The sequence below is a fragment of the Trachinotus anak genome, unplaced genomic scaffold, assembly GCF_046630095.1.
Source record: "Trachinotus anak isolate AG129_WGS33_773 ecotype Australia unplaced genomic scaffold, CSIRO_AGI_Tana_v1 ptg000011l, whole genome shotgun sequence".
In the NCBI taxonomy this organism is placed as follows: Eukaryota; Metazoa; Chordata; class Actinopteri; order Carangiformes; family Carangidae; genus Trachinotus; species Trachinotus anak.
In genome coordinates this window covers 12,155,103-12,180,389 of record NW_027273862.1, presented here as the reverse complement: position 1 = coordinate 12,180,389, position 25,287 = coordinate 12,155,103, and the positions used below count along the sequence as shown (strand labels likewise).

Below are 25,287 nucleotides of genomic sequence, written 5' to 3'. Positions count from 1 at the left end.
CCAGGGGGAGTGTGACGGTTATCACAGAAAATAAATGTTAGGGTGCACCACGCTGCACTATTGCTTGTCCCACTGCCGCAGAGATCCAGGTTGTTTTGTGTGTGGGAAGATGTTTACCAGTATCTGGAGCACATGCATAGTGATGACATGAAGGCAGAATTTTATGTGCAATTCCTCAAAGTGATTGTGAAATGCTTGATAAATATGTCTCTGTCGATATAGCAACCAAACAAACAAGGCCCAGCCCAACATCCAACCATATGATGGGCAGGGCTGTAAAACAGTCTGTATGTTTATATCTGTGCTAATGCTTTCCATGATTGGCAAGTGATACCTTCTGTGGGTCACTCATGTGCCTGTTGTTGCTTGGACTCATTATATTCACCTCAGTGACTCAGTGACCCAGAGGAGGGTCGCTGCTTGCATATGGCTATACATTATTATATAGACAGTGTTGTGAATGAGGGCCAGTATGAGTAGAAAAACTAGAGTGCGTACTGGACACCCAGTGCTGGTTCTCATCACCACAACTTTCCTGTTCACTGAAAAAGAAAATTTGGCTTGAGGGTGGATTTTTGCCTCCACCTTTGAAACACCACTGACCTGGACTGCAAATACCTTGGTATTTCTAGGTTACACTTGGTTAATGCTTTCCATCAGCAACACAGTTCTCTGGACATGCTGTCTGTTTTGTTACCACTGCCCGTAATCTATATGCACAAAATACCCCAAAGCACCCAAAAACTGAAATATGAGCCACTATTTGATTTTAATGAAGTACTTTACTTCACATTATGTACAGAACACAGAGTTAATAAAATCCTGGAATAAAAGTTTATTAATTTCTTTCCAGCTCATTACCACAGCAGGCAAATAAAGAAAGGCAGTATGATCCTCTCCAAATGAGCAACAACACCTACAGCTGTTAACCTCCACAACCGCTCCTGTTAGTGTGCATTCATCAGTTTATTTAGGGATGAAAAGTTGCAGCAGTAAAAGCACCGGTATGTTCTCCACCCTGGCATGGAGCTAGTGTTTCTCTTCCCTTCTGTTTAATCGTACAATGAGGTTCCAGTTCTCAGCTCATAATTAAAAACAAATCAAGTGTGAGCTGAGAAACAACACAGTATCACTAACATTTGAATCCATACACTCCTTGCCTTTTACTCCTCCTCTTTACTAGCTCCATGTTTTTGAAAAGCACCTGTTTAAAAATGTGAAAAGTTATAAAACCCCTTGTACAGTTTCCACCAACAGTAACTCTATGGCAGCAGTTACACCTCACAGGATTTGTGTCCACTTAGAGTTTCAGTCCACTTCTTTTCATTCTCTATATGGTATCTGAACAAATGATGACAGCAATCCTTCAAAGCCATCCTCTGTATAGTTCCTGTTGTGTCTTTATTTGTTGGACTTTCGTGGCACGAAGACATTCTTCCAAACACTTCAGTGTCATCCTGTATTGGCTGGCTGAGCCACCACAGCTCAGATGTTAGACTGCTCCACGTCGTGCTGTCAGTTGCAGTTTGATCTGTAAGTCTCTTTGGTGCAGTGCAGACAGTACTTCCAAACCAATGATTTATGTTCATTTCACCCAGTGTTTTTTATTTTATTTTATTTATTTGTTTATGTATTAATTCATCCTTTATCCATCTACCTGCCTGTCCATCTCCATGTCAACCACGTCTGTCTCACTGATTATGTGTCAGTAATATCTGTTGAGGCTTTGGGTGACTGTACTGATGTCTGGTTGTCCGTTCATCCAGATTTCTCTGAGAATCCTTTCCCGCTCTTCCAGCCTCTGGGCTCGGTCCAGCTCTGATGACGACACACACACACACACACACACACACACACACACACACACACACACATTAAATTGCACATCACTATTGAGAAGATGTTCAATTTTAAAGTATGTGTATGTCTGGCAGTTGTCCTCACAAAGACAAACAGAGCATCTGTGAGTGTGGATAAAGGTGCACTGACATACTGAAATATGTTTATACAAAAATTTAAAATAAAAATGTTTTATTTAATAGTTTAAAGGCAATATTCAGCTATGTTTGTCCGCAGTTTTAAAAGTCATTTTTAGACAACAGATGACTACAGTATCTGAGGACACCTTATATATATGTCTAACTTCCAGTTCAGACAGTAAATGTAGATGCTGATTGTATGATATGGCATTCGTTGACCAGCTGGTAAATTTGGTAAAGCAAATTTGTGTTATCATGTAACATTTTTCTGACCGTGATACACACTGTTTGCAAGGTTGGGATCAGCCAAATCGCCCAAAAACCACAACAAAAAAATCTGAAAAGTCTTCATTTGTGCCACTTGAGGCATCAGTGTGATATATATTTCATATGATTGTTGTTTTAATGTTTTGATTTTTTCTCCTATTAAAATAGATCATGGTCTCATGACTTTTGAGTGTGTCTGTGTGTTTTGGTACCCTCAGCTGATGTGAACATGGTGGCATGTAGCAGAGCTCTCTCGAAGCGTCTGCGCCGTCGTGCCGACAGCTCAGTCATATCATCCCACTCCTCCGACTCGCTGTCCCCAGCAGGCCCGGTCCCTCCAGACGCAACAACAGCAGTGCTGTCTGGATTACTGTCACCGAGCTGATGGTGGGGACAGCTGTGATGGCGACGGTGATGATGCCTGCTCCTGTGGCGATGGTGAGGGTTGTTACTGTTTCCATAGCTGCAGTCTGCTCGACAGTGTATCTGGAAGACGATGGCGCAGAGTGTGACAAGAAGGCCAACACACACACCACCCAGAAACACCAATGCTGTCCGCTCAGGTTGGTCTGAGAGAGAGACAGAGAGAGAGCAAGAAAGGGTGAATGAAAAATTGTAAAAGTTTACAATGAATACATCAGTTGCTGCTCCATCTTCATCTTCTTCCTCCTCTGTACCCACTTCTTTCTCTTCCTCTGCTCTCTCCATGTCCTGTCGTGTTAAGTCCTGCCAACCCTCACCTGTCCACCAGTCTTTTGAGCTGATCTCCACCTGATCTTAAACCCCTGTTTTCTATCTGATTTTCTATGTGGTCTTTTAGCCACTACAGCCAACTGTCTGCTGCCTGTTCCCTGCTCACCTCTCGCTGCCAGAGACATGTGGACCTGTTGCTGAGCTGTTTATTCCTGCGTCTTTAATCTAAACCGTCTAATTTTTTGGCCTCACCTTGGTTTTTCAGAATTGGCGACAATAGGTATCTTTTTTTTCCTGTTCCAAATTTCAAATGTTTATAACACTGATCTCTTCAAATCCAAGACTGATCTTTGGGCTGTGAAAGTAATTGGAAGATAATTTGGTCACCTTGCTAATAAAGTGTGGGCCACAACCCCAATAAGGTCTGTTGGGGAATTCATAGGATCCTCAGAAAAAAGGGGAGCTACAGAACAAGTGCAATTTCCTTACTTCTTAAAACTTAGCAGAAGGGTTGTAGGGTCTGATCACTCACAGTCCTGTAACGGTGACTCTGATTGGACCAACCTGCAATGAAGGTGTAAGCTGCCAGTATGTTGCTAAGCAGTGCCATCTCCTGGGAGACCACCTTTGCCTCCATATTTGGGCTTCCTGTCGTTGGAGCGCTCATGATTTGAGGATGAGAGGAGCTTAATGGATCCTGGGGTTTATCCTGGAGTGGACTTCATTCCTCATGACTCCCCTAGAGTGTGGGATCGAGGGGCGGAAGTGAGGAGACAGTTGTGAGAAATGATAGTGGCGCGGAAAGAAAGAAAATGGAAGAGAAGGGTAAAGGGAAAAGGCAGAAACATGACAAATCATCATTTACCCAAAAAAAAAAAAAAGTATTTACATAGAATCTAAATGTATGGCAAAATGCTACACACTCTTCTTCTACCTGTAAATTCACACCCAAAACATAAAAATTAAATCCATGATAAAAACACTTAGTTTTGCATTAGGATTGAGTTATATTAACATTGCCTGTCATTGTAATTAGTATCTTTATATGAATTCAGGTTTTGTGCCTACAACCTTGCCAAAGTCAACTCCTAGAATCATAGACTAAAACATCAAACAAGAAGTCACCTAGTGATGGTGTTATATAAAAATATACAAATTTTAATGAAATGACAGTAATTTCATTAATGACAGTAATCCTGTTACTCTGTAGAGGTTTTTGAAGCCTTGTGATTATGGACTCAGTCAGTATTGTTTAGGGAAAGCAAACATGCTCATTAAATTGAGACAGACTCTATGACTGTATGCAATGTTGTGCTTTAAGAAATATGCTCATATAAAGAATTTATCACAAATAATTTCTATTTGTCTGCAAATGAAAAACGTATGGAGGCAAGACAAGTTGATTATAGAGTACTTTGGAAACTTTGATGCTTTAGCCCTCAATCTATACTTTGCTTTTCAGTTTCCCCCTCTTTATAAACATGTCTGAGCAGTTAGTCTGCAAGGTTTAGAAGAATAACAACCATGAATCATTCACCCCTCTGACAAATCTGAGCGGCTCCTCCCCCTCAGTCAAACACCAATATTTGATTGTACACATTATTCACATACACAAAGTAATAAAACAGCTATTCAGACACAAACGCACACTTTCACACACTCATGTTGGAGACACAAAGTCTTTACAGTACCAGTACAACAAATACAACAGACATATAAACAGTATTCTGTGCAAAGTAAAATTACACTAAGCTATAAAGATTAGTTTGAGAATAGTGTATGGAAATGGAGGGAAATGAAAATCCAGGGGACAAACCAAGATTACAAAAAGAGCTGTAAAATACAGAGAGAGAGACAGACAGGATAATGATGATGATAGAAGTCAGACACAAGGGGATCGAATTTTGCAAGACTTTTGTCAGCTTTGTAAGTGCAGCAACTTGTTGGTGTATCTACCTCCTCTGGACTTGCACACTGTGTGTTTAAGATAAATACACATAGCATCATTTTTTGACAATTTACATAAGGGAGCTTCAGATTGTTGATCCTACACAAAGTAACCAATTGCCCTCCTAAGTCCTACTATCTCCCACAGCTGTCAGGTAGTAAGTGACCCCCGTTAGTTGTAATAAACATTGTAGCCTGGTGCAGGTTTAGTTCCCTGCCCTGACCTCAGTGTGCTGTTGTTGTATGTTCTGTCTTCAAATGCTAGGTTTCCTCTCATATTCTCAAAATGTGTGTTAGATTGGACACTTGCAAATTAATCACTTAATCATCACTTTAGCCAAATTAGTAAATTTGATGAAAGTGGTGATTTACAAATTTTCAATTGTCATTTGCTGGTTCGCTTGCTGGGAGTCAAGTGAAGGTAAAGAGGTTGGTCACTGGGTTTATTTCTATCCTCTAACCACTAGGTGGCCACAAAGAGCTATCAGCCAACGTACACTTTGTAGACTGTAAATACAATCATTCAGATCAAGTAGCTGACCTTGGTGGTGGACACACATGCGCAGGCATAGAGGTATTATACAGACATGATGTTAGTGTCCAGACCAGCTGATGTCATGGACTGAAGACTTAAGGCTGAGGCAAAAGTCTTGCAGGAGACTCTGTCATGTTGCTTTTCTCCAGTGTAACATGTTTGATGCTCAGTAAGTGTAAATGTCCATCATGGGCTCAAAAAAAATCTGACTTATAGCATTAAGAGTTATTTGTTTTTGCTGCTGTTGCTGTGTTTTGGCTCTGACAAATACACAGCATCAACCACTGACACATACCACAGCACTTATTGCCTGAGCTGGTTTGCAGCACCCAGGTTAAATGCAGAGTGGAGACAGAGACAAATAGTTCTATACAGCATTGTGTCTAGACATGTAGACTGTTACTTCTACTGGAACTCCCCCATAAATACTCAGAATTATACCCTCAGTGTGTGTGTGTGTGTGTGTGTGTTGCTTATTTGATGGTTTTGATGTAAATGCACGGTATCTTAGGGTCCAGATTGTCAGAGGGTAGAGAGAGTGAGGGAGATGCCTGAAGGGGGGAGGGTAGAGAGAGCAAGTCATTCTGGCTTGCAAACTAATTAAAGTAACAGAGCTGAAAACCTGGAGAAGATCCAGGAGGATCCTTCATCCTGTGAAAGGAGAGGAGGATTGTGAGGGTGCAAGGAGAGAGCGGAGACTCCACTGTGTCTGCTTTTCTTACTTAACTCCTTTCTAACCTGACCTGCTCAGCCAAAAGGCTCCACAGTCTAATAAGAGGACTAATCAGGTTTTTCATCTTTTATCTTACCTGAGCATTTCTTCATGCCCCAGCACACAAGAGTTGAAGTATTTAAAACAGATGATGTTTGGAGGAGCTTGGCTTGATCAGCTCAGCTGTAATAGACCTAAATTCGTGGTTCAGGGGCCCCACACAATAAATCAGAGGGGTCACAAGATGACTAGTCAGTTAGGACAAAAGAAAAAACAAATTTCTGCTACAAAAACCACAACCTTTACCTGTTAAATACCAGGTAGTGTTTCCTCTTCAGACCTGTAAAAAATCTAATATAAAAAAGTTAAAAATCTGTCTTTGCTTGAGCTGCAACATACTGTAAAATTTTAGCCACTGAGACTTTGTGTGTTTCTTATGAAATATATTTATTGCTTAGTCGATGATGCAGTTTGACTGACTGAGTTCTGCTGCTCCAGAAATAAACCTGTCTACATCAGCTCGTCCTGCTAATCACAGCTCCATCCTCTTACGGAGGAGGATGCTGATGACCAACTATCACTCACTGTAGTTACAGTGTTGTGTAATAGTGTAAGAGCAAGTGTTTATATTATCATAACTTGTTGGGTTCATCATCACTGGAATGTTGCAAATATGAACCCCCCCCCCCCCCCCCCTTTGATCGTTTTCAAAGATAAATGACATCTGTGTTACTTTTATTCTCTTTATCTGCAAAATTGTATTACATGAACTTCTCTGCAATCTCGGCACATATGCTCTGAGCGGCACTTAACTGAACTGTGCTTGAAGCACGACTCTAATTACACAGAAAATTCGTGAAGCCCCTTGGCAAGATTTGTATGAGTGACATTCTTCACTAACATTTCATAATGTCCTCATCCAACACTTTTTTTATCACTTCCTCTAAATAAAATTAAATTGTGCAGATGTGAGTGAAGCTTCATTGTGTTAATCCTGTTATGAAAGCACAGACACAGAGTGGAGAAGGGTTAAAAGGGTTTCGTAGAAGTGTCTTGATTTCATAAATGTGTTATGATTTCCCCAGATGACAACTTTAAACACATCTCATTACATGTGAATGTGTTCTCCCATTTTATGAGCTTTTTCCCCATTAAACCTTTTATTAATGATTGGAAACATGCCTAATTACTTGAAGACAGAGCAGATTTCATGACAAACAACTGTAAATGTATCTCACCATGAAAACACCCTCTTCAAAAATTACACAATGTTCAGGAGCGGAAGTATGAAGATGTCAGAACCTGCAGGTTCTTCTGTCATGCTGAAGCTGTAAAGACACGGCAGAAGTCGAACCTTCAACAGATAAAAAATGGATGGTGCTCTCACACAACATCAAACTAGCCTAATTTTTGAGGATGCTTTCAGCTGTAAAAGCTCTGAAACAGAAGGTGCAGCACTCTTGACCTGTTAGTTAAAACCAAAACCACACTGTGGAACAAATCTGCATTTTATCTGTCACATTTTTGAAAGTATGCGCCCAAAACAAAATAAATTAAATAAATAAATTTGTCTCATCCTTAGATGTCGAGTAGCATTAAAATCACACCTCAGGCCTGTTACTATGTTACAAAACCAACAACAAGCAATGAACCAACATGGCAAGTGCAAGAGGGAACAACACGACAACAACACGACAACAACACGACAACAACTCGCATGACATTGCAGTGCAACATAACACAACCAAACATAACACAACCTCCAAGCACTTCTAAATTCACTGGCTGTCAGGGTCATTTTGTGATGTTGTGTGTAAATGCTGCAGGACGCTGCTGCCCTTCTCTCTTCCTCTTACTCCCTCTTTCTCTTTTGGATTTGACAATTTGGTTCACAGTTTGTTCCAGCTAAAAGCATGTCATTGTGACATCACAAATAATTTATAGTTTAGTATATTCACAACATAATTTTTTATTTAGTCTTTCATTAATCACTTTTTTTTCCTAAATAAAAGCTGCTTTCATCCTTTTGTTTTAATGCTGTACCTGCCTTTATACAACCTTTACAAACACTTCTGAGCTGAGAACTCGTGACTGATCTCCATCAGTGTCACGACAGGTGAGCGTAGTGAAAATCATGCCTTGATTCACTATCATGCAGCTGAGCGTCACAGTTATGTAATGACATTAGTGTGAAACACTTGGACTGCAGCCAGCTCATTACAGTCAATCACACCCTGTCCAGCAGTCTAGACAACAGGAGCTGTTTACACTGATGGCATGGCCACGCATGAGAGGATCTTTCTCACAATTTATCTCTCTCTAATCAGCTGTAGCTTCATATTTATCCCACACACCTGAATGGCATCAATCTTCTCATCTAACTCTCAGCAAGAAAGCAAGCAAGCTTTCGTTATCTGACGATGTCCAACTATTCTCTTAAACACGGCTTAAACTACATGAAGCGTTGAGTGGCTCAGGTCTATTGCATCAGGGACGATTCATAGAGTTAAGTTAGTTAGCATGAAAGCAGCTTATTGTATCGCCCTGTGTGGCACAATCCAAGCTTCTTTTTTCTGCTACATGACCGAGGTCTACATGCAACGTGCCAACAGTATAAGTGCACGATACTTTTCCTTCCTAATTCTTTTTCCAGAGACACTGATCTTCCTCTGTGCAGTCTGGCCAAATTCTTATGTGGCACAATAGCTCTTTGTTTTTCTCCATGTAGTTAAGAAGCCTGTATAGTTCCTTTGCCTGTTTCAGCTTAGCTCACACTGTATGCCTGCACGCACACACACACACACACACACACACACACAGAAGAGGAAATACACAGGCAATTCCAACACACATCCTCCACATGTGCTCATCACACTTTTAGGTGTAGTATCTCTCTTGCTCTGTGTGTGTGTGTGTGTGTGCGTGCATGTATAATGCTAATACGATGTGACACTGGCCTTTCCTTCCTCTGCTGTGCTGTTACTATCTAACACGACCTGCAGAGAGAGTAGAGACAAAGAGAAGTAAAGTATGAAAACAGATTTTTTTTTAAAATGCTCTCAGAGACTCAGAGAGAATTACAGCAAGAAGAAGTAAAGACAGACAGTAACAGAGCAAAGACAGGGGAGACTCCCTACAACATACTACACTTCACATCGTCATGATCATCAGTAGAGACGACAGCAGCAACAAAATCAGCAGCAGCAGCATCATGTTCAATTCTCACCACATGCAAACACAATGTTTATACTTACATTTCATTTATGCCAAGATCCCATCTGGAGTGTGTTTACTCCTACTCCTCTCCTCTTCTCATCTTCTTCCTCCTCTCCTCCCTCAACTCTTCTTCCCCTCTCCTTCCTCCTCTCTGCTCTGGTCCTCTGCTCTGCACTGCTCCACTCTGTACTCCTCTACCCTCTCTGCTCTCTACTCTCTCCTCCCTTCCTCTCCTCTCCTATTTTCTCCTCTCTGCTCTCTGCCTTTCCCTCAAAGAAGAAAAAAACTCTAACAGTATAATTATATGTATAAATCTTGCGTGTCCTCCCCCAGTTGTCAGATAGGCCAATGTGTGCAAGCCTTTGTCTCCTCTTCACTTTCTTATACAGATACAGGCTAAAATTTTCGGTCATTCTTTCTTTTTTTTCTTTCCTCGTTCATCTTCTTTCTTTGAGTCAGCAGCAGCAGCAGGAGGGATGTTGCTCTGCCTGTTTTCCAGAGTGGAGTTTTCCAATATTCCATTTTAGTTTTTCCAGGTTATTTTCCAGACAAGAAGACAGAGGTCAGGTCCCAAGGGCAGAGATGTGACATGAGAGACCCCGACAGGTCGACCAAATCTCTCTCCTCTGTCTCTGCCACACGTCTGCATCCCTTTCTCTCTCTCTCTCTCTCTCTCTCACACACGCACGCGCGCGCACACACACACACACACACACACACACACACACACACACACACACACACACACACACACACACACACACACACACACACACACACACAGATAAATCTGTCCTCCTGGTTTCTTTCTCTGTCTTTCATGCACAGCATTCAGCAGAGGGAGGAGGGAGAAAGGGAGGACAGAGAGAGAGAGAGAGAGAGAGAGAGAGAGAGAGAGAGAGAGAGAGAGAGCGAGAGAGTCACAAGAAGGCAAATAGACTGCCAAAAAACAAACACAAAAAAACACACATGTCAAAACTCACAATTCACATGTGAAAATATATTTCATGTGTCACATTGAAAAACCACATGTGCCCCTGTGTAAATGTACCATGTGAAATGAGTTATATTTTACATATGATATTACTGATGTTACACATTTTTTCATTTTGTATCTAAAAAGTGCTCTAACCCCAACAAATAGTGACAACAAAGACACAGGAATACAATCTGAAGTGTGCAGCATATTAACCTTTTTGTATGAACAGATTAAATCTCAGAAAAAGAGACACATAAGCCTGAGTATTCTTTATGAGAATAAGGATTTCATTCAGCTGTGTTTGAGAATTCACCTTTTTTGTTGCATGTTCACACCCGCTGCTGTTGTTGTTGTTGTTGTTTGTGCTACGACCTTGTGTACTGTATGCGTGTGTGAGCGTGTCTGTGTGTTTGTGCTTCACTGAATTCTATGGGAGTATGGGAATGATGTTTTAGAGTTAAGTCAACAGTTTTCTAAAAATAACTTTATAACAGATAAAGTTTATGAAAAATTGATCAGTCAACCTGTCGTCTTGCCAGATTATTTCTGTGCGGATGTTATGCAACAGGGAAAGCCTGAAAAACCCTGCTGCCTCTGGTCGAGCTCTGACAGAGTTATCCAGGACAACAGCTCTCAACAGGTACATGAAAAAGGAAAAAACACCATGCAGGCATATTTGCTAAAACCTTGCTTTCAGGTAGAATATTACTATATAACATCCTATCATATAGACATATAAACTATAAACTATTACCATATAATATTATTGCCTTTAGCCTTGTTAGCTGTGAATATAATGTCTTTACTTCACCAGGTGTGGAAATAAAGTGTGGACCCTCTGCACACACAGTGTCGGTGGACCGATTTTCCCTCATATTCATTCCAATTCATTTACAAAACACTGAATCAACAGCTAAACACATGCCTCTGTAGAGCTTGTATAGGCTTCAATGAACTGTTTCTACAACATTTAATATCACTCAAAAGGATTGTGATGCCGTACGGGCTTCAGTCCGCACCATCTGAAGTCTCAGCACATTTTACCTCTCAATGATGGACAGTACAGTAATTCCTTCGTGGTTGTTTTGGTCTTTATTAGGCTCTAGGTGTGAAACAAAGGTAGAAAAGCTTCTTCACTGTCAGAGGGTTAATAAGAAATAGTCCCAGGTTATCCAGAAAATACTCTTCAGCATTTCCTCTCCCTGCTTTCTCCTCTTCCTAGTCCTCTCCTCATCCTTCTCACCACCATTAAAACAACCTTTGTTGCCTTTGCTCGCACTACTTCCTGTCTCCATCACATTGTATTGTTGTGTTTCTGATATTTTGTTCATCCCCATTTACATACATAAGGGGGGAAATAAGAATAAGAATAAGAATAAGAATAAGAAACACTTCTCAATATGATAAAATCACTGAACTAAATTAAACCAAAACTGTACATCATAGGATGGATTGTATGACTGTTGTATTGAGCCATATTTGACTGCAAAGATATAACTAATAACCTGGTAACTGAGTGCTTGTACATCTAAAATCTGTAACAGACCCTGGAGGTGGAGGTTTTGACATGTTTGTCTCTACCATGGCTCTTCGATGGTGAGCCATCCAATAGTTTTTGAGACATTTCACCACAAAAACAAAAATCTCAGCCTTATGGTGGTGCTGCTGGAAAAACTGCAGGAAATTTAATGACAGTCCATCCAATATTTGTTGATATATTTCAGTCTAGATGACCACTTGACTTACTGACTAACCTGGCTAAAAATACATTGAACTGGATACAGGGAACAACAACAGACATTAATTTATGAAGTCCATGCTTCTCCCAGGTCTGTGGGAAGAATAAAATATAGATGAAAGTTAAGTAATGAAAACAAGCAAATTGTTAAGAATCCTTATTGACACCATTATCTCCTCATCATTACCGATAAATTAAAAAGACACTCATATATCTAAACCTTGTTCCACATACAGAATATATAACATATGCATCACTGACTATCCATATTGCATCCATTTCTGCACCTCCTGCTCAGTGTGATAAAATATTAACAGTCTAAACTTTGTGTAGTGTGTTATGTGAGGAACTGTTGTCAGTCATCTCTGCAATAGCAAGGGACAGCAGTTGATCGTTTCACTTGCTGGGTGTGAACACTGGACCTGCACACCAGTGCAGTCTTTGCTCCGCTGGTAAATCACTTCATTATTTATGACCGACGGTGAAGCTTCAGGTCAGCACGGAAAATGAAACAGGGTCAGCTTCTAATGGATGAAAGTGGCTAGTTAATATTTACTGATAGATCTAAACATGCGCTCCAGACTGGGGTTACCAACCATCCCGTAAAATATGGACTCGGAATATTTTTATTTCTGAGACTCAATTCAATGCAAATCTATGAGAGATAAATATTTCAGGTTAAATGATTAAAACAGGGCGACCCTCATGAGATAGAAGGAAACCCTCCCGTGTCTCCTCAGCCTTACTGTCATGATATGTTCCATTAACCAAACAGAGAATGAGCTTCTCATCGGTCGTGAGTATCTTGGCCAGTAAGTCTCTTCTGTTGTTTTTGCTATTTTCCTACATAAAAAAAAAACAACAAAAAAACAACTGAAGGCGCTGCAGCTCTTAAAACCCACCTGGTCACTGGCAACCAGTTTAAAGCTCATGCTCAAGTGAAAAAAAAAGATCATCAGCCTAATCCTGTAAGTACAACTTTGAGTACATATAGTTGCACTAGTTACATAGAGCTACAAGTTCCTCTCAAAATAAGTATCATCATAACTTCAACTACAAAATGGATAAATTGAGCTCCAACTTATTGTGTTGGTAATATTCATCTAATATATAATAATAAAACTCTGACAGAGGCTAGTCTGATGCACAATAAGTACCTTTCATACAAAATGTCAACCAACTGCAGAAACTGGCTCGTCGCTGACTTTGCCCGCCTGCTGTTCAGTGCTGAGCAGGTCGAGTTATTGTACAGTCAGTTTTTCTCCCTGAAAACAGCAGTGATGAGAGGAGGTAGAAGAAACCAAAACGGCAAAGTTGCAGGAAAACCGAATTCTCCGTGGGTTCATCACTACGCCGACCCCTTTCATATACAAGCAGACGGGTCATGTGATGAATTGTTAGCATAACGTTTATGATTATAGATTAATATTATACTCATATAATTCAAGGACCTGAACACCTCTCACCACTGAACAAATAATAATTCAAGAGGTAGTGGCAATAAGAAGTGCTTTATTTTTATATCCTGAATAGTAACACTGCCATCTCCTACATGAAGACATAAAGGAGGATTCATATTTTAATTTGCCGTGTTCACGTCACAGAGAAGGAGCCTGGGCTGACCTTGTCTGTAGGTCTGCTCAGATGTGGATTCTTTTACTCTGATGTCTCTCTGTTGCTACAGGCCACTTTTAATCAGAGTAGGTTTTCGGCCAGAGCACAGACCCCTCATTATTTTTGAGTTATTTCTTTGTGTGTTTTGTGTGTGTGTGTGTTACATAAGACAGCTGTTCATGTGGTGATAATCAAATCATTTCCATGACTGAGTCAAGTGGAACTGAGGGCCTCTCAGACTCATCCTCCATGCACGTCACTCTCTCTCTTCCATACTCTCTTTCTGTATCTCCATATGTGTTTGTTCTGTCTCTGCTTTTTTTTCCCCCTCCTTCTGCCTCTAAACTGCTCTTCTCCTGCTTTACTGCACTTTTCTTTTATGCTTTATCTCACTCACGCCTCATCGTTCTGTTTTTCTATCTTCTACCTCTAAACTTAACTCTACGTTTGTTTATAAGGCAAAAAATTCTATAGAAAGATGATTTATAATTTAATTTCACATGAACACTATAAATAAAAATTAGTACAATATCATGAGAGAAACACAAACTGTAACTAAAATCTTTTGTCAGGAGGGTACAAAGAGAAACACCTGATGAATGTAACTCCAATGCGCACTCTCTGTTTGCTGTGTTTTTGGTTTACACCAACTCCTAAATCTTGGTCTACATTCTTCACTTTACACATGTGGACTGCAACGGTGGGGCCAACCCTACAATCAGTCCACGACTGACGGACTGACTGAATGACAAGAGTTCGGTGATCATAGTTCCACTATTTCCACATTGGTCGTTGCTGTCTTTAATTCATGTGTTCATTTTGTCACTGGCTTTGAAATGGCCTGGAAGTTAACGTGTAGTCTTAATGGGCCGCATTTCAGTCAGTATATTATATTTATTCTGTTATCTGACAACAGAAACAGGAAAAAAATGTAGAGGGAGCAGGGATTTCAGCTGTATTAAAACACTGTATATGTGAGGACAGAGAGAGGAAGAGGAGCAAACCAATAAAGGTCTGAAACCAGCTGTAGAGCTGAGGGGATAATTCTTTGTGCATTTGTCGCTACGAGACACTACTTTTCAAATACAAGTATTAATGTGATGTAATCCACTGTTTATATAAAAACTGATTTAGCAGGTTGGATGTGAAGTCCTTTACATTAGCTTGGGTTAAGGATTCTCAGATCTCTCCATTTAAAATATGAAATCATATTTTTTTTTTTTATCCCATTCATGGATTACAATTATTTCAGAATATTTGCTTGTGAGAACCTTTGCATGCTATAAGCTTTTTGGTATATTAAGTCCACTGTATTAAATACAAACATTTGAGGGTTGATGCTCAGGTTTGTTTCCTGCTCTCAAACCTGTAAATTATCTCCTGGAGAACCGCAGGCTGGTACTGTTTCCCAGGTGCACACATACATACAATAAGTACGTACTCACAGACATGTGAGTATGTACTTACCACATGTGACACATATGTCACATGTCACATGTGACATATGTGACCTTTACACAGTTTACGTGCAGATAAGACAAGCATCACGGCAGGAGACTTTTTTCAAGTCGTTTGGCTATACTCTCATTTCCAATTTTGTCAAAATAAAATTAATGCAACACACAAACACAGTCTCTTATTTCAACTGAGTCGACTTGTACATGTTGCTTACCAGAAACGTATAACTTATTTCTCCTTCCTTTTTTCCCTTTCTTTTTTTGAATTTGTCGGCTGTGATTAGCACAGCACCACTGAAGATTATCATTCACAACTATGATTTAAAGTCGTAGAAAATCAAAACCGCCCATAGTGGTTCAGCTCTCTCTGTGACACATTTGCATTAAATCAAATGCATAAGAATTAGTTACCATCAGTTATGATCATTTATATCACCACGTCCCCACTGCACTGAATCCATTACTACCACCGTGGCACTCTGCCACAGAAGGTTGAGTTCAGCTGACTTTTTGTCGACTCAGTTACGCAGCTGTGTGTGTTGCTGTCAGCCCCTCGCACAGCCACTCAGTGTGGTTACATAATGACTGTTGCTCCTGTGGACCCAGAGTCAGTGGAGGGTGAAGAAGGACTTAATGAGGTCTATTGGTGCGCACTGACAACTCCACACTGAAATCCACTGCCTCCGTGGCTGGACTTGCCTGAATTTCCTTGAAGTTGGGTCTGGCTTTGTGATACATTTAACTAAATATTTACTATACTAACAATACTGTCAAATATTTACTGCACTGGACAAGATACACAACATTTACCACACAAACATGTAATTTCTCCTCAATGTAGGGGGAAATTTTTTTTTTTTTTTTTAAATGATTGCATCGTGATTACTATGTATTCACTCAACAATATCATACATGAGAATAACAGCAAAGGTCTGTTCTCTGGTGGAGGTGGTGGAGGTGGACTGGTGGTGTTGATGCGAACAAAGGCTGAAGCAGTCGAGCAGATAAATGTTTTTGAAAGAAATGACATGAAATTGCTTTCAAGATTAAGTCTAGATCTGAAGTCCATTCACCCTTTATGTCCTGCAGTGGGAGGGTGTGCGCTCAAAGTTTACAGTGTTAAATGTCACTTTTCTCAAGACAGCCAATAATTTGACAGTTGGCTCACTTTTAATGTCTTTAATTTGACTTAAGAAACCCTGAATCACAGAGTGCCACGTAGAGGCCAAAGTGAGTACAAACAGCAGGTTACAGACTCCAGAGCTGCGAACAGGCAGTCTGAGTTAGAGAGGCTATAAATTCATTTAGCACAGCAGCCGTCAATGCAGAAGGCTGCGGAAAATAAAAGGTAGAACAAAAGAGAAACTTTAACACCCCTACACAGACAAAGAAGGTAGTCCAGTCTCTTTGCACATTTTCCACGATCAAAATAAAACATCTACATTAACACAAGACTAAATTAACAGACATGTTGATTGAATAAAACAAATTAATAGAATGCAAGAGCACAAAACAGCAGGCCTAACAAAACTAGAAACCTAGTCTGCTTACAGTAAAACTCAATCGCAGAAGACTCATCTAAGATGTTATATTGCTTTTCAAAACAGTATCGACGTGAGTCCATGAAAACATTTCTAATATTTGCTGTCACACATTCAAAACTAACCCAGTGGAAACCGAATGATTATCCAAGATGACACAGCAAAGCAAAGCTGCTCCAAACCTTTGGATAGTCACACACGCATAAATTAAGAAATAAATACAACACATTTTCGTTAATATTCAGAGCACCAGCAGGTGTTCAGAGTTAGAAAAGAAACTGGACTCAAAGGACAAAAGAGTAAAATCAAAACAGAAGATACCAAAAAGTCAACAACAACATAAATACACAGCTTTCACACAATATATCCTTGTAAAGTTTTAATGGCAGATGTTTATAAAGAGCAGCTTTTTGAGGCAACAGAGATGGACAGTATTGCTGTAAGTGAGGCGGCAACTGGAGAATGACACTTAAAATATTGCAAGATAAAAATGTAACAAACATACAAGAGGGCAAATACTGTTTATTATTGCTGAAAAACTGCCAATCTGTGTCGCCTCAAAATCCTGACATCCTCAAAATCCTCTTCACCAAAAAGTAAGACAGGAAGAGCAGACTCGGCTGGAGGAGGAGTGCGAGGTGTAGAGGGGAACCTCTGTCATGTTCTCACCTCGATATTTACACAAACCCACTTGGAGAAATTACTTGCAAAGAAAGACATCTATCCAAAGAACATCATCATCCCAGAGAAATCTCATGATTTTAGACACAGATTTTACAAGAGTTGAAAGATGAGCTGTATTAAGGCCGAAGTTAGTCCAAACACTCTCTCTCTCTCTCTCACACACACACACACACACACACACACACACACACACACACACACACACACACACACACACACACACACACACCCAGATAAACAAAATAAGCGTTCAGCATGGTTACAGTGACTCAATCCAGAACAACATATCCTGAGATCTTCCATCCCCAGTAGTAAACTGACTCCAGACCAGAGCTGCTCACAAAAACTTCTGGGCCAGGTTGTTCAATGCATTTCATGTTGCTGTCTGTCATCTGCCACCTGCTGCTTACGATGCTCTAAATGTCACTGAGACCAGACAGCTTATGAGGAGTGATGATAAAGCAGGTCAACAGTCATCTTCAAGCCATCAGTCACAACTTTCTCAGAAAAAATATTATCTTCAACATAAACATATATTGAAAGTTAAGAGAAAACACTAATTATTTTATCTTAAACTAAATGGCCTTGGTTCACCAGACTTGGCAAATTGTGTGAAAACCGACTGAAACACAGCTGTGAGAGTCTAGACGAGGGCAGAGAAGAACCTGTATATTTGTAGTTTTATTGCTTTATTAAACAGTTCTAACTTCCTCCGAAGGTTATAAATTATTACAGATTGAGCTTCATGACAGACTGTGTCTCCACTGTTCCGTTGTTCTGTTTACTTCTTCAGACAATAAATATGGTACAGGTGCAAACTTCTGCACTGACCAGGCTTCCCTTTCCATCTGATGTCATCACGAGGGGAAGAAAAAGCGCTCTGATCCCTACTGGAGGATTCAGATGACATAAGAGGAGGTATTAATAGTGCTGGTTAATATTAAAATATTAAGGCCTGGTGTGTGAAACACAGTTCAGGGGTATCTCATCTGATATGGGAATCTTCTTAGAGTCTATTTTAGGAATGTGGGTGGAACCATCCGAGTTTGTTTATGTGACAAAAAGCAGCTTTTCTTATTTGGTTAGTTATCCTTATTTGGATGTCTCTGTAGAAGATATGATTTCTTATTTCCCTTAATGCTTCATGTCTATTTGCCACCGAAGAGCTGCAGGTCGAGGCGGACCCATACTTCCCCTGTAGAAACCTCGTGCAGCAGAAGACGTCGTGTCACAGGTCCCTTGTTCTCCAACTCTTTCTTTATGGTTGCTACGGGAACCTCTGTCCGTCCCAGAAAGTCTGATTCGAGAAAAGAAATATAAATGAACAAGGACTGGGTAAAAAACATATTTTTGGATACATTTTTAATACAATTATGATAAAACTACTACACAGATTTCAAGTTTTTTTTTCAAATTCAGACCTTTCTGCTTATTTTGAACTCAACTCAATTGTAATTTAGAAACGTGAGTAGTTCAGTTAGTTCATTTGGCAGTTAGATTATTCTTGTCTAATCACACAGGTTTACACAGAAATCAGTTACTGGGGGGGGGGGGGTATGAGCAGAGAGAGTGAGAGAAGAAAACAAGAAGAAGAAATTGGCAGGTAACTGACCATCAGGTGCAAACTGGTCTCTTCCAAAGATGGTGATGCAGAGGACGTCCTGGTAGAGGTCTTTTATGTGAAACTGACAGTTGAAGTTCCACTTGGGATTCAGAGCGTCATTGAGCGTTCTGGACGTGAAGATCTGAGCTCCCATGGTCACTTCACAGTAAGGGTTACTTTTACCTAGACAAGGGAAGGAAGACAGGTGAGCAGGGAGACAGGTGAAGGGGAGAGGGAGATGGATGGTAACAGAAAAGGAGAGGAGAGCCAATAAAAGATAAGGAAAATGGAAAAGGGCAAGAGAGGAAAAGAAAGACAGGTGAGAATAGAGCAAAAGTAAAGCAGAAATAAGGAGAGGAGTAGGGTGAGTCAAGAGAAAGGGGGAAATATGAAAAGAAGAGAGAAGATTTTAAGTGTTAGACAGCATAAAATCAAACAAAACATTAGATAACAATAAAAGGAGCAGCGTAAAGCACACAGAACGGCCTCTGACTGAACTGAAGTGAACTGAGGGAAAACGGGATGACAGAAAATTATTAAATGTGGCTTTATTTTGGCTTCATTAGGTGTCCATGCATGCCGCAGGGATTAAAAGCTGCAAGCTCCAACACAACTGTTAAAATGTATGTCATGTTTTTAAGTCCACTGAACTGTAGGGACAGCCTGTGACATGAGTGTATTCAAGCTCACCGTTGGGTTTTGCTGCCTTGAGCTCAGTGGCTTCTAAGATAGTGACGAGGAGTCTGCCAATTCCACTAGCCTTCACAGATCGAGCTGCAGAATCACACACACACACACACACACACACACACACACACAAAGATTAGTTTGAGATATCATCACACATGTAGGCATCAGTACGGCTGAGTGAGTCTCTCAACAAACCTTGATAGGCCTTTTCCCTTTTTTTCTTTTCTTTCTCAATAAATTCTTCAGACGCAGCCTTGATCTTCTGAACCCACGCCGTCCTGAAAACACAAACACAGAGAAATTACACAGGTCACTAAACACATCAAAATCTCTCCGAGTACATATGTGTGTAAGCATGTGCCTGCTGCTACCGTTCATTAATGTTGTCAGTCCTAAGTACGTAGACTCTGTCAATGTGTGAGATGTGGAAGATGGGCTCATCACTGGAAGGATCTGGCAACTTCACCAGAACTTCATTCAACAACACAGGCTACAGAAAAGAAGAAGACACACTATTATGCATGAAAATACAAACATGGTGGTAAAAGTGACAAATTACATGGAAGATGCACCTTTTTTTTTTAAAAAAGAAATATGTATAGAGAAAATATGAGAGTCTCATGGTGCCTCAAAGGAAGAAATTTCCTCATAGTTTGTGTGTGTGTGTGTGTGTGTGTGTGTTTGTGTCTTACTGGTTTGTACATCTTGAGCTGAACATTATTCTTGCTGCTGAACAGTTTATCAGGCCCAGAAGAGGTGAACTGTTTAGATGTGTGAGTCAAAAGCAGGAAGTCGTTGAAGAGAAAAGCCCACAGTTCCTTGTTGCTCTTTGCCTTGTTCATCTAAAAAGAAACAAGTGAAATACATCACACAAATTTCTGATTTCATCATCAATACAATATGATTACAACAACATAAATGTAAAAATGCTCTACTCTCCCTTTTTTAACTGCTTAGTGATGATGGTAGTGTTATTGTCAACTGATCAGCATCAAAAGACAATTATGTCAAAGTTTTTATAACAATATTTTAATGGTGATATGTCATAACCGACTGAGATCCTTCTGTTTCTTCACTGGTGTTCCTGGTGTCTCTGTGGTCTGAGGCTTGTAACGTGTAACCACGACTTCCCAGGATCTGACATTTCATCTACCTGTACCCCACACACTTTTGCACTTTTAGATTTTAAAATGTTATAAAGTGCAATGAAAAAAATACTAATTTTGCTCGAGTAGTGTAGTAGAGTAAAACCCCCCAGAGTTGTTCACTGACACTGTGTTTCCACAGTTTCAGAGACATTGCAGTGTTACTCACCTTACCACTGTGGAGCAATTTCCTGGGGCCTAAACAGTTGGTGAGAGAGTTAAAGACCAAGTGCTGTGGAAAAAAGTAAACATTATAAGGATTTTATATAGGCACAATTGAATGTTATGGAAAATGGCTGTTTCTGTGAGTAATACAGACTCTTTCTATACCAGCTTATAAGGTAATCAAGCTAGTACCAACTCATTGAATTCCTACCTAAATAACTAGATTAATAGGAACTGTGAGTTAATTAAGCTTAATACCTCTGCAGCACCATCACACTGTACATGAGTCTGAATCCATTCCAGTCTGTCAGAGTTCTCCTTCTCTCTCACGCCCTCATTAACCTGGTTAAGTTAAAATAGAAACAGTATTTAAATAATAAGAAAAGTTCTTTTTCACCCAGAATACAGAAAAAAAAAACTTAAAATCAAAATAATGAGTGAATAATTCAGTGAAGAAATGAACCTGTTGACAGAGCTCCTCCGCCCTCTCCAGAGCCTCTTTCAAAGGACCTCTGTCGGCATGGCCCTCTGCAGTGCACTCCAGGATCTAAAACACACAGATACACAAATTAATTACACCCACAACCAAGAGACAAAAAGGGCAAAACAGCATTTGGGGAGTTCAAACACAGACACGCTCATGAACGCGATGGCCTACATTTTTGATGTGCAGTGGGTAGCGTGTGATCCTCTGCATGGGTTTCAGCAGGAAGCTGGACAGTGGCATGCCCTTACATCTGTAATCTGTGGCAATTTTCTGATGGGAATAAAAGACAATATTAACAAATGCATTAAGAATCTTGTTTCCACTTTCATGTTTATGATGATTAGAGACAGTTTGCAGTTTACAAATTTAAAAACCAAACCAAACAAGCAAGGCTGTAAACGATAAATGGGCAACAGAAGGAAAAGAACTACACAAAAAATATAATGCTATCGAGTTAAACTGGATTTAGTAAAGCATATATTAAAAAAACTGGCATTTTTGCACAGTGTTGTGCAAAATCTAGTTCATATATGTAAGTATGTGGCATTAAATTAGACGCATTGTAAAATTTTAATCACAAAGGCCTTTTTATATGATAAACTCCATCCTCTCCATCTTTGTGAATACCTTCACCATTACTCCATATTTATTGTGCCTCATCACAGACTTTTTTCCTGCTCACTCCTTCCTCATGCTCCTCTCCCTCCTACCTTGAGGAAATTCTTGAAGTCCGGCTCGTTGTCAGTGCGAGTCTGGAGCAGTGTGGCTCCGTTGATCTGGCAGGAGCAGAAGCGTATGTAAGGTTGCATGTGGGACAGCTCTGCTGCCAGGATATCTCCTATCATCTGCACCGGCATGTTCTCCCCGCCCGTCTTCTTACGAACACGTAGGGCCCTGCAAAAACACATCAATGTACATATATAAACACAAGCGGCTCCTTATGTCTGTACAGCCTGAATCCACATACACACACACAATAAAGCAGCTGCACTTGTATAACATTTAATCACTCTGTCAGACTCAATGTTCCCTCTAGATCAATTCTTTCTGTCCATCTGATATTTACTTGAGAAGTTTCGTGTTGCAGGTCTGCAGTTCTTTCCAGTTGACAAAGAGCAAAGACATCTCTTCCTCACTCAGCCGTCCCGACTCTAACATAGGCCTTTGGAAAACCTACACACACACACGAGACAGGAATAACGACATCATACAGGAAAGAAAATTATGGATTTTCACACAGTCGGGTATGAGGGAGGACATACAGACACATCTCATTCGTCTAAAATAATTCTCCTGAATAATAACTGCTTTACTACAGCATGCACCTGTATTGGGTTGTTACATGGGTTTTTCAGCAGGATGTGTGTGCATTACCTCCAGCACTATATTCAAGTCTTCCAAGTATCTCTCCTCTGTCTCTATCAGCTCATGGATGTAACCCTGTCTCTTCTTCTCCAGGGGGCTCAATGAGTCCAGGCTTTTCAGATCTGCACACCCTGCAGGAGAGGACGAACACCACAGGAGGGGTGGTTTGTATTAGTTGTACAAAAAAAAAATAAAAAAATAAATCAACTTCAACATCAACACACAGCTTACACCACAGCATCACCTCAGCCCTGCATTTACTGCCTCCTGCTGGAGGTTCTGGCATGAGTAAAACAACAGAAGCTGCTTTTAACTCTTCTTACTGCACTTTCTTGAGTCTATGTGCACATTACCAAAGCTTGCAAAAAGGAGGAGGAAGCCCACAAAGGGGAAGAAGAAGAAGAGGTGGGATGGAAAAGGGAACACGAAACACTACATCAACACACACATGAACACAGACACACACACACACACACTTACCTGATACAAGGTGCCCATTCGCCCATTGTAAGGGTCCCATACAAACAGAGTGGTTCTCCTTCACTGACCCTTCCCTTTCCCCTCCCTCTCTTCCCTCACTCTCATCGTCTCTCTCATCCCAAAGGTTTAAAAAGTGAAATCTGCTCTGTAAAGTCATTGCTATAACTGCGATTCTGTCTCTCCGAGTATGTTAGCTGTCCATCTGTCAAGAAGTCTGATAGTACTCTGTCTCTCCTGTCTTGTTTGTCTCCTTCGGTGCTGTTATCTTCTCGCTGCCGGTATCAGACTAAAACTTCTCCTAGACCAAATCTGTTTGTACCAAAACAGGAAGAGGGATTCTTTCTTTCTTGCTCACCTCTTTGGCGCATGTTCAGAGTGGATAAAGTATACTCCCTTTTTTCTAGTTTTCCATGATTTCTGCTACAAAATGGGCCCAAAAAGGTCACATGCCTAATATTAGCACAGTGACAGTAGCAATTTAGCCAATATTAAAGACTTAGAAGTTTGTAAAACCAAACAAAAGGAGGAGAGAAACAAATCCAAATTGTCTGAGAAGCAGTCCTTTGGGATACAGTTGCAAAGAAGGGCTATGCCTGCTGGGAGATAAAGGGAATTTATAGGGAAGAAAAAAAGAGGTCTAATTTTACTAATGGATGGACTAATGGATGTAACACTGCACCTAGCTGAGAAAAGGTTGTTCACATATCAGTTCATCTTAATCGCATTTATTGTGTTGACAATATAAACACTGAACACACACACACACACACACACACACACACACACACACACACACACACACACACACACACACACACACACACACACACAGCTGACCAAATATATTTCACACTTGTGTGATCCCAAACCAATCTTTATTTTTTTTTGTTTTAAATTTCAAAATCAGAAAATATATTAGGCACATCTTCAAAAATAGTTCCACTATCCTGTGACACAAATGTTCTACATACAGCAGGGTCCTGCTGTTTATCTTGTCAAGCATGAACTCTTGAGGCAGCTTTGCTGACAATGTTGTTCACACAATTTTCTTGCAGCTTTTCACTTGAAATCTAAGTGAGGTTTGTGATAAATTGACTGATGTGACTTCTGAATTAAAATAAAAGAAAACAGTGACAGGCGCATTAGCAGCATTTTCCTTTTTCTTGCATTAAGATTCCGCAAATGGCATTGTATCATTTTTCATTTGCTTCCTTGATGTCGGTGTACCTCAGTATTCATTAGACTGGGCTCAGGAGTCACAGTACCTCATGTGAAGCTTGCATAGATTAGTTTTTCACTTGTTGGCCTGAGGAAAATTTATCCACAATCCTGACAGTAATGATTACTGTTATCTTTTTCACTGTGTGACATGCATTCACTTTCTGCACAAACAAAAACCTTCAGAGCAGCAGCATAACAGTAATCTAAAGTTAATATAAGGAGCAGCAGCAGTTTGTAGTGTCACCCCTGGAGGCAAAGCTTATGTTTGTCAGTGGCTTTGAAACAGTTAGCCATATGGAGAAGAGTCACTTCATCTCACTTCAAAACTACTTCCTTTCCATCTGTTGGTTATGACAGATAACCTAGTTATGACTTTCAAATATAGAAATGTACACTTTTGCTTGTACCATTTTGTGTCCAGATCAAGTTAAAAAACAAAGGTTGTCAAAGGCATGAAATCCAAAGCCCACTACAAAATGGTTCATGGTAACAGAGTTCACATAAAGTGAAAGCAAAGGGTAAGGATTTTTATTTTTAGCAGGCTCTCCACTCAAGTTTCCAACTCAACCCTGAGCAATATCACTGTTGATTGTGTCCTATTTAATTCCTTTTTCTAAATATTTATTTTTATAAATATAGAGGGTAGAGCTTCAGGGCTTGTTTCAAGCGTTTTTAAAGACAAGTACAGGAGTGTTGAACATGAGCCCAGAATTTGACTGTCCATTCTTTCTCAAATTACCCACAGAGTTGAGGGTTAGTACAATATATG

At 40.2% G+C, this 25,287-nt stretch overlaps 2 protein-coding genes across 4 annotated transcripts in view; both read right to left on the bottom strand.

Annotated features, from left to right (window-relative positions):
* Positions 1–762: 762 nt before the first annotated feature.
* Positions 763–10,123, bottom strand: eva1a (eva-1 homolog A (C. elegans)). 2 transcript variants are annotated; one of them, XM_071490089.1, is made up of 5 exons: positions 9,388–10,123; positions 6,440–6,473; positions 3,504–3,678; positions 2,459–2,815; positions 763–1,818 (listed from the first exon to the last, which is right to left on the bottom strand). In XM_071490089.1, exons 3-5 carry the CDS (start codon positions 3,604–3,606, stop codon positions 1,706–1,708), a joined length of 573 nt encoding a protein of 190 aa, XP_071346190.1. In that variant the 5' UTR covers positions 3,607–3,678; positions 6,440–6,473; positions 9,388–10,123; the 3' UTR covers positions 763–1,705. The 2 variants fall into 2 exon arrangements, with proteins under 2 accessions (XP_071346190.1, XP_071346191.1); XM_071490090.1 differs by lacking the exon at positions 6,440–6,473.
* An 8,191-nt stretch (positions 10,124–18,314) lies between these two features.
* itsn2b (intersectin 2b) overlaps positions 18,315–25,287 on the bottom strand; it is a 28,686-nt gene continuing 21,713 nt past the window's right edge. For both annotated transcript variants that reach the window (XM_071488140.1, XM_071488141.1), the window contains exons 28-40: positions 22,827–22,948; positions 22,519–22,625; positions 22,163–22,346; positions 21,624–21,722; positions 21,429–21,512; positions 21,224–21,307; positions 20,970–21,032; positions 20,348–20,497; positions 20,027–20,145; positions 19,851–19,933; positions 19,656–19,739; positions 18,975–19,148; positions 18,315–18,659 (exon numbers count right to left, since the gene is read on the bottom strand). In XM_071488140.1, the coding sequence (XP_071344241.1) occupies positions 18,511–18,659; positions 18,975–19,148; positions 19,656–19,739; positions 19,851–19,933; positions 20,027–20,145; positions 20,348–20,497; positions 20,970–21,032; positions 21,224–21,307; positions 21,429–21,512; positions 21,624–21,722; positions 22,163–22,346; positions 22,519–22,625; positions 22,827–22,948 (1,502 nt within the window). In that variant the 3' untranslated portion in view covers positions 18,315–18,510. The remainder of the gene's footprint in view (positions 18,660–18,974; positions 19,149–19,655; positions 19,740–19,850; positions 19,934–20,026; positions 20,146–20,347; positions 20,498–20,969; positions 21,033–21,223; positions 21,308–21,428; positions 21,513–21,623; positions 21,723–22,162; positions 22,347–22,518; positions 22,626–22,826; positions 22,949–25,287) is intronic.